This window comes from Zeus faber (genome assembly GCF_960531495.2).
Source record: "Zeus faber genome assembly, chromosome: 9".
NCBI classification, from domain to species: domain Eukaryota; kingdom Metazoa; phylum Chordata; class Actinopteri; order Zeiformes; family Zeidae; genus Zeus; species Zeus faber.
In genome coordinates, this window is record NC_137197.1 from 14,889,448 (window position 1) to 14,898,718 (window position 9,271).

At 42.8% G+C, this 9,271-nt stretch overlaps 1 protein-coding gene across 1 annotated transcript in view; it reads left to right on the plus strand.

Moving 5' to 3' along the window:
* Positions 1 to 9,236, plus strand: part of trarg1a (trafficking regulator of GLUT4 (SLC2A4) 1a) — a gene marked incomplete at both ends in the record, with an annotated part of 15,142 nt that extends 5,906 nt beyond the window's left edge. The window contains 2 exons of the mRNA XM_080006620.1: positions 3,356 to 3,493; positions 9,180 to 9,236. Of these exons, the coding sequence (XP_079862746.1) occupies positions 3,356 to 3,493; positions 9,180 to 9,236 (195 nt within the window). The remainder of the gene's footprint in view (positions 1 to 3,355; positions 3,494 to 9,179) is intronic.
* Between the last annotated feature and the right edge of the window lie 35 nt (positions 9,237 to 9,271).

Consider the following 9,271-nt stretch of genomic DNA (forward strand, 5'->3'; position numbering starts at 1 on the left):
GAAGAACGAGGGAGCACAAAGACACACACAATAACGCAGACACACACACACACACACGCACACACACACACACGTTTTGTTTTCATAAAGCATGGAAAGCTAATGTGGGGAAAAGGCTTCACTGCTGGGAGTCCTGGGAGTCATTCATTTCAACCATAAGGACTTCATAACATTTTCATTAAGATCTGTTGTTTAGTCAGCTTGTACTTTGTGTGGTAGCAGGAGAAGAATACAGAAGACGCCTGCAAGGCTATGATTCTCATTCAGCCAATGAATTCATTTTCTTCTTGCAGAAAGTCTTGAGTCAAACTCAATCAGAAAGTATATATAAGTTATTGGTTGGTAAAGAGTAAACTACCTTTTTTTATAAAAACAAACAAAAAAAAAACAAAACAAGATTTTGCAGAAAGAGGTATGAAATTACATACACATTGTATAAAATGTGTGCTAAAAATGCAATCAAAACAATGAATTCACATTTGCTGGGGGGAAATAATGTCATGGCAAAGGATGAAGGAAAGGTAGAATAAAACTCAAGTGAGTGTGCTAAAATGCAGTTAATAATGAAATACAACAATGTATTTATTTTGATTTTTTTCCAATAAAAAATGAACAATAATTAAAATAAATCAATAAAACAAATTCACCGTAAAGTGCATTTATTTTTTGACAGTAAGAGTTTTGATAACGAAATTCACAAAAGAGACCAAGAAAAGATGTGACTCCATTGTTGGTGCTTCAGCACCATGGACAGCACCGGAGCTCTCAGATCTTCGCTCACGAAATAACACATCAACTAGAGTGTGTATTCGCACAAATACACAAAAACAAGCTCCTGCAAATTGTACCGTGCTGGTACACACTCTAATTTGCACCTTACAGGGTGCAGGGACATTTTGTCTCACCCCTCCTGCTAATTCCTTTTTATTAATCATCACTGGACACACCACTTCGTTCGTGATTGCATGAACATGTTCGCGTGCACACTCACTCATTGCTGTGCGTGTGTGCGTGCGTGTGTGTGCGTCTAACAGTGGCGGTCTTGTGCAGGTCTGTCATGGGAAACCAAAGCCATCGGGAAGAAAGTGACATCAGCCTGGTGTGATTTGTGGGGACCTTCGGTCAATAAAGCATTACACACAGAATTTCTCCACGACAACCAATACAACTGCATTCATCAGCCACAAAAGGTCAAATCTTTTCGTTTATCTTGGCATCCCCGTTCTGACGTCCACGATATACCGAGCCACTCACAGCTGAGAATGAATAACTGTTTAAAATGTCAAACAAGTTCATATAGAGCTGGTGGGAGTCTGCGGCAGTAAAGTAAAGATGATGTCAAATCATACAGGATCTCTATGACTTCTTCAAAAGATCCCACAATTAAAAACCTTCATTCAAAATGCAAAATGTCACTTAATACTTCCAACTCCAGGCAAGATTTTTGTAAAATAAAAAAAATAAAAAATTCCCTCCCGTGTTCTACTGAAAATAATCACCCAGTCATTCAAAGTCATTATATGAACATTAAAAAAAAACGCTTCAATATCCTGTTCGGTGTTCTCGGCTTGAAATGATGGAATTAAGACGGACATTTCACGTTGAGAAAGGAAGTTGAGAAAACGTAAAAAAAAATGTATATGCGTTTGATAAATGAAGTACATTTTTTGAAGTTGATCCAGTGACTCCAGTCCCACTACCGTGAAGTAACCGTGACGCTCCATGGATGACAGACGGTCCATCTAGCTGAGGCGTTAATATTCATTTATCTTCTATGTTGTTTCTATCTCTCATCCTTAAAAAAAGGAAGATCCTGGCCCGGGCGGGTCAGACTGCAACGCCAGTTACGGAACCTAATAGTCCTTGGGGAGCGGGTGGAGTGACTTTCTGGCCGTTGATACGGAGCCAGGCCGTTTCTGCCACGACAGCACCGGCTCCATCTGCATCTTCTCTGGATCGCTTCCGCTGAGAAAGACGGACGGGTCTCTCTCGCCGCTCGGACACGGATCTCGGAAATGAAGATTTTTTCCTACAGTTACATTCGTCGTCACTCGTTGTATATATTTACTTCCCGCCTTTCTTTGAGATTCAGCAGTTCAGAGGAACCGTGAAGGTGTTTTGTTACTGAAGAGGTTCAACTTTGGGATTTCGTCTATTTATGTGAGGCGAATAACGGGTCTTTCTGTGGCCTATGAATCAGGACTTATTTTCTGCATGACATTGATTACATTGCTGTCTTTAACAATAAATAATGTAATATTTTTAGCTGAGCTACCCAATCCATTCTGTGCCTGTCCCGTGCCGGCTTTGTAATGGATAATATGATTCCGATGAGTGGGAGAGACACCTTCAAAGCTTACTGTAGCACCAAGTGGAGACCCTGAAGTACAAATAGTGTGAATCGTGAGTGTGAGTATGAGTGTGTGTGTGTGTGTGTGTGTGTGTGTGTGTGTGTGTGTGTGTGTGTGTGTGTGCGTTTGTGTGTGTGTGTATGTGTGTGTGTGTGCGCGCCTTCCTACCGGAGCATCACACTGCAACTGTGTGTCTGTGTGTGTGTGTGTGTGTGTGTGTGTGTGTGTGTGTGTGTGCGCGCCTTCCTACCGGAGCATCACACTGCAACTGTGTGTCTGTGTGTGTGTGTGTGTGTGTGCGTGTGTGTGTGTGTGTGTGTGTGTGTGACCATGTGATGGAGTGATCCTCTGGGCATCCTCAACACATCTCTCCATTAAAATAATTGTTCGTCATTATTTGCATGTACTGAATATTGCATCATTTTGAACTGACCGTTTACTCCTGAGATCAGAGGCTTGTGTATTTTAATGGCACTGACCAATTTGCATCAATAATAGAGTATTAGAGAAATTCTGTGAAATTATTGGGATTATTGAGAATTCTTTTGAACTAAAGGGTTGTACTGTGCCAAAAAAGCGTTTTTTTTTTATTGTTTTATTTAATCAACGCAAACATTTTTTATCAATTTAAAATTGATGCATTATGGGAAATTAGTTTACTTACCAAGAATTAGTCCAGAACCAGGACATGCTAACTGTGTTAGCGCAATGCAAGGCTGCATATGGGATCATCTAGCCCAGCTCCTGTGAAATGATGGCAAAACACCAGAATGTCCAGCAAAACAGATCGTTTTTATTTTTGTTCTTCACTAAGAACATCTCAGCATGTAAGGCATACATTTCTACACCTTTGGGATCCCGGAAGGTATATTTCTCTCTGAGATGTGGGCATTTTCGATTGACCAGCTTTCTTCCAGGTTGTGATTTAGACAGATGACATGAATTGCTCATGTTCCTCACACAAAAACACTGACTGCATCGTGTGTCCGCGTCCTTCCCTCCAGTCGAGAAACAGTCTGCAGGCGGGGGACATGGACGGAGCCAAGAGGCTGGGTCGCCTGGCTCGCCTGCTCAGCATCGTCTCCATCATCCTGGGCGTGGTCGTCATCATAGTGTTCGTCTCGGTCACAGGTGAGAAAACAGTCTGTAATCCTGCTGAAATACTGCATTTCTGTTCGCCTGAATGCTTTTCTTCCTTTTTTTTTTTGTTAATGACTGTTAATCAATGTAAATGAATAGACGTGTTTTCTTAAGTAGCCATGGTTAGGTCAAATGTATTGAAATTTGACTTCGATAAGCTCAACTGTTGGCGTGCAATGAAAAATGCACGGGAATTATTTATTTTAAATGCACGAGGGCTCTTAATGGAGAAAAATAAACGCAGAACTGGGGAATATCTCAGTGTGATATGGGTGTGCATGTTTTACACACAAATACGGCGACAGTAATGGAGTAGTAAATGTCAGCAGTATGTTGCTCAGCAAATTTACAAGCGCTGTGAGTAGGCACGCCTGTGGATTGATTAAGCGCTGCAGTAGTCGGCGTACTACGGCGTCGGCTAGAGGTCAAATTGGGGTTGGACGTGGGTAGACGATGTCAGCCGATCTTTGGTTGCCATATTTTACTATCAGGGCCTTTCCGGCAGGGACGGAGCTCCCTTTTTTTTTGCGGAATCAAATGAAGTTCCCATTGCCGGAGAAATGTTTTTGTGCTGCGGACAAATGAGCAGTAGTTTGCGAAACCAAAGTTCCACCAGCTGCAGCTTAATGTATGTTGTGCAACTGTTAGTGTTATTAGAGTACTACCTATATCACTCGACAGATACGTAGGAATTCTGATAATTTAACTGGATTCCGACGAGCCAAAAATTCATTGTGATACAGAGATTTGTCCAGATGTCAGGTAATTTTTTTCTATTAGGGTCCACCCACCCCTCAAATGCCAATTTAGCCCCTGACGAGTTACCTTCTGATTTGTGTGTCATCGTCATTTGCGTGTATCATTCTCTTCCTACAGTAACCAAGAAGTGACCAAAGCAGGACGGGCACCAACAGGAGCCATGACAGCTGGTGCAATGAAAACTCCAGAAAAAAAAAAGAAGAAAATCTTTATCTATATATCCTACCCGACGCCACATTGTGATGACATCAAGACTACTCTCTGAATGCCGAAAATTAAAAAAATTAAAAATAAATTAAAAAAAAAAAAAAAAGGGAAAGAAAACCTCTTTTGATGAGCAAAATAACAATGCCAGCAAAAAAATAAAAAATAAATAAAGAATCCGGAGATGCATGCATTAGAATCCAGTAATATTTGCTTGACATAGAAAAAAAACGATAATTGGCCCGGGAAAACACGACAAAGGATGATTCATTTTGGGAGGACGCGCTCATTTCTTTTCTCTCTGGAACGACATGTTTCTGGAATAAGAGGAACGGACGACACAAGCCCAACCCTCGCCCCAGCCCTGACCCCGGAGAAGAAGAGAGAGATCCTGTTCATTCCCTCTGTCTGGGCAGGAGACTTCGCAAGTGACCTCTGGGTTTCGGACTTCGACCTTTTCGACAGCTGCATTATAACCCAACCCCCTCTCTCCCACCATCCCACCCACGCACGCACGCACGCACGCACACACACACACACACACACACACCTCCCCCCCACCCCGACATATTTCTTGTTCATTGAAAACATATTGAACCACGGCCGCAGATCAGAGTTGACATATAAATATGTGGAGATATTCAGAAGTACCTTTTATAAAAATGTTTGTACGCCGAGTCGCGCTGCGCCGGTGGAGACCGTTGAGGCTGCTTTGACAGCGGTGGGAATTTTCAGCGGAAATTCAAGCGGTTCGAGAAGGGGCAGGGAGCATATTTTGCAAGTTTTTGAATTCAATTTCTGTTCTTGCGGTATTGTTTTGTATAATTTTCTAGACAAAAAAAAAAAACAAACAAAAAAAAAACAACAAAAAAACGATACCAACACCATGCCTGAATGTGTATACCAAATACCCCCCCGCTAGGTTTGACTGTTATTTGTTTGTCCGTGTTTTCTAAGTTGAAGGGGGTCATTGTTCTGAACAGAGAGGAGTGTTGTTTTTTTTGTTCTTTTTTTAAACGTATGTGGGAGCTCTGCCACCGGAGAACGTGCGCGGACCTTGATCTTGAAGCCCCCAAACCCCGACTCTCTTGCCTCCCCTCAACTCTCTGTTGGACTGATGGAGCCTTGCATTGCTTGGGAGGGGTCTGACTATAATGACGTGCATGCCCACCCTCCTGCCCTGACTGTGTGGAACCCAGCATCCCCCCCCCCCCCCCCCATCCATTTCATTCCGTCTTACCACCAAGAAACCCAGCGCCACACCGTCCGTCCCTACTTCCACCCCCCTCCCCGCGTCCACTCTCGTCCACCTCCAAAACCTCGCTCCCTTGTTCATTTGCTTTTCCAGCGTCCGGTCCTTGCACCTGGACTTTTCATTGTAAATCCTTCACTGAAAAGTCTTTAATGACGGAAGGTTTCGCAGGCGGGGTTGCCAACCGTCCAAATGTGTTTTATTTTTCATCCAGTACTTACAATTGGTGAAATTCAACCGCAAATTCTGATCAAACCTTCCCCAAATTCTACCGTGCTTACCAAAAACCGCCGGGGCAGTTCAGTAGAGTCGGGTGACCGTTTAACTCCAGAACAATGGTTTTAATGGTGTCGATAAAATACGTGGCATCACTGAAGACGTGAGGTTGGCAACCCTGTTCCAAGATACTTAACCTCTGCGTATGTGTACTCAACTTTCCTGTTGTATTGGTATGAGATGTATTTATATTGGGAAATTAAAAAAATATATAGCTATATATATGCAATATGTAGGCATGCCATGGGCCAAACAGTACTCAAGGTTAGTCATTTGTATCCTCACCAAAGTGATCTTGATCCTTCAAGACATCACACCTTTTCCCATCCTACTACACATTGCTAAAAGCTGGATGAATTACCAATAATTATTTTTAATAATCAGGGAAAAAGCACTTTGTTTTACTGTCGGTCCCTCGTTGTTACACATGATTCTTTTAAAACCAATTCAAAGTTATCTTTAGGCGATCTATGCCGGTTTTTAACTTTTTAGGGTGGGGAATTAACATTTGGCGTTCAAATGTGATCTCAATATAAAAGTGACTCGCGATAACCTGTTTGGTTTGACTGAAGAAAAACGATGAAACGATATCTATTCATTTGGTGCAAAAAAATGGATCCTCGTCCGTTTGACTCCAATCAGTTTGTTGGCGCCCGACGGAGCGCGCAAAACGTCAGAAGGGTCGTAATCGTCTCCAAACGGTGCGGCGCAGCCAAGATTTACGACGTCTACGACGAAAACTATCCGAGACGAAATTGTGTAACGGAACATCAATGTCACTTCAATAGAGGAGTCAACTGTGCTCATAAAAGTAAAGTGATGTCCGGGGACATTGTGTTGCTGGAAAACAAGTGAGGTGTGTCGCATCACTGGAGGCGGCAGAAACAACAGACCTAAACACGGCTGCCAGTAAACAAACACCTTACTATTTTTGCATATTACTGTATAATTTTACCCTTCTGAAATGTAATAATGATATGCCTGTTTTACATCTCTTTGTTGTGTACACACGTGCATGATGAGAATAAATGTTACCATGCATGGTCCACGGCTTGTATCATGTCTTCCGTTTCGGTGACGCCGGGGGAAAGGAAACTAGACTTCTTGTCTGTACCGTTGTTTAATATGAGGGACAAAAAAAAAAAACCCACCCGTGTCAGCAAGCGCAGCTTCTTTGATTCAGTCATTTCTGCGGCGCTCGTCCAGCGACTCTTATGCAACACACATTACAAAACTGACCAAACGTTAAATTGTTAAACGTGTGAGCCGAAACGGAGCAATACCAGCACTGACGCTGCTTAGGTGCCGTGCATACTCAATGAACTCCGATGTCTAAAAGGTGGAATACACGTATCCATCCTTGGGAGATACTCTTTTCTTTTCCGGTGAAACGGATTGCAGCGTCTCGCATTGTGTGCATCAGTCATTTACTTCGGTCTAGTCGGTTTACTGTGCCGGGACCCATTTTAACAAGAGGGAGAGAATCCGGTGCTCGCTTCTGCTCCGCTGCTCTGCAACCTTGAGTAGAGCTGCTGCAGCTGAAATATTCAGGAGCTTAATGCATCAGCACCTCGCAAGTTTGTCTGCGGAGACGGCTTGCATAAGGAGGGAGTCGGACGGACCCGCGTCCGTCCCCAACACAGACTTCAGCGCCGTCGTTCGTAGAAACGATGTAAGAGAAAGAGAGAGACTTGGTGGTCGAAAAGAAAAACTTGTTCAAAATTACCCATTAAATTATAATAATTCCATATGTATTTCGTTTAAAGCAGGTTTTCTTAAGTCTCTTGTCAGGACCCAAAAGGCACTAATTGGGGCTGTTGACTTTTCCGAGATAGGTAAAAAAGCATAAATTAAATCTATTTGTCTAATCTATTTGGTTTAATGTGGTCTTGACATTGGATTAACAGAGACAGGGCAGAGATAACTGGGATGACGAGTGTCTACTTGTCCTTTACCAACAAAACAGCCTTTAATACAACAAGTTGTACTAAGTATTGAATTCAATTCCTTACAATGGAAATTTTAAGCGAAACAGTAGTCGGTCTGTACTTTGAATGGAAGCAGGAGGCAGCAAGTGCTGAGCCCAGGTCGTCTCCTTCGAAGCGATTCATTCCGGTTGTCTGAGAGCCTCAGGCTGAGACCAAAGCTCAACGAGGTTCCTTCACAGAGCTGCTCCGCTTCCGGGTTCATAAGCACCCAAGAATCACAGACCTTAGCGCAGTAACTTTCCGAATCCGTCTGGATTCGCTCTCATCTCTGAAATAGCTCGCGACCGTTTCACACAGATTTAAAACCTCAGGTCTGTGCTGTCAGACATGCTCTACAGCTTTACAGTGGGCCTAAGTCACCATGACAACACCGGGTTGCGTATAGTGTATAGAACTTTATCGATTCTAGTATGCGGAAAACATTTGGAACTAGTCTAATCTTCCTGTTAATCCAAGGCCAAGCATCCCTCCACTAATAATTCATACAGCTAGAACCAAATGAACTAGGGATACAATTTAAACATAGCAGACCGTGGCTGATGTATGTTCCATTTATTCCCCCATCTTGATGAAATGGAATCGGACTTCTCACCAGTGTCACATTGTCATAAACATGGAAATGGTTTACGGCAACAAAAAAAAAAATAAAAGACCCGACCCAACTTACTCTCGCAAAATTACATTATTGTTGCAGTTAGTGTGTGTGCACTGGATTAAACGTAAACACAGGAACTGGCTATGCAATATGACGTCCAAAACACATTTTAATAGTTCAAATCTTTATGGTGAACAATAAAACGTGTGTTTAGTACAACCAACCATTTTTGTAGATACAGAGTATGAATAATTTATTAATGTACAATTTACAACTCAAGATGAACCATCCATCCCACTCTTTCATTACCCAAAAAAAAAAAAACACCATTCAACTGAAATCCTTCCACCCAAAAAAACAAAAAAAAAAAAAAAAAAAAAAGAAATAATAATAACATTCGGCGTTGGAGTTGTAGTCTCCTCAGGCATTACCGGGGCAGAAGGTCTTCTTCAACCGAGATAGAATTATTTCAAATCAAGTCCTATTGGTACTTTTGGTCACCGTTACCTTGTCGTCAGAACAGCGTCCGTCCGACCCCCTCCGCCCCAGTCCTGTCTGACTGCTAAATACCGAGACGCCAGTCTGTGTGGGCGTGTGTCTGTGTCCCGCCCAAGAAGCGGGCCAAACGAATGTCCGACGCTCAGCAGCTTCCGGGATGTCCCTCTCGCTGAGCTCCATCTCCTGGAGGCTCCACAGGGGACCGGTG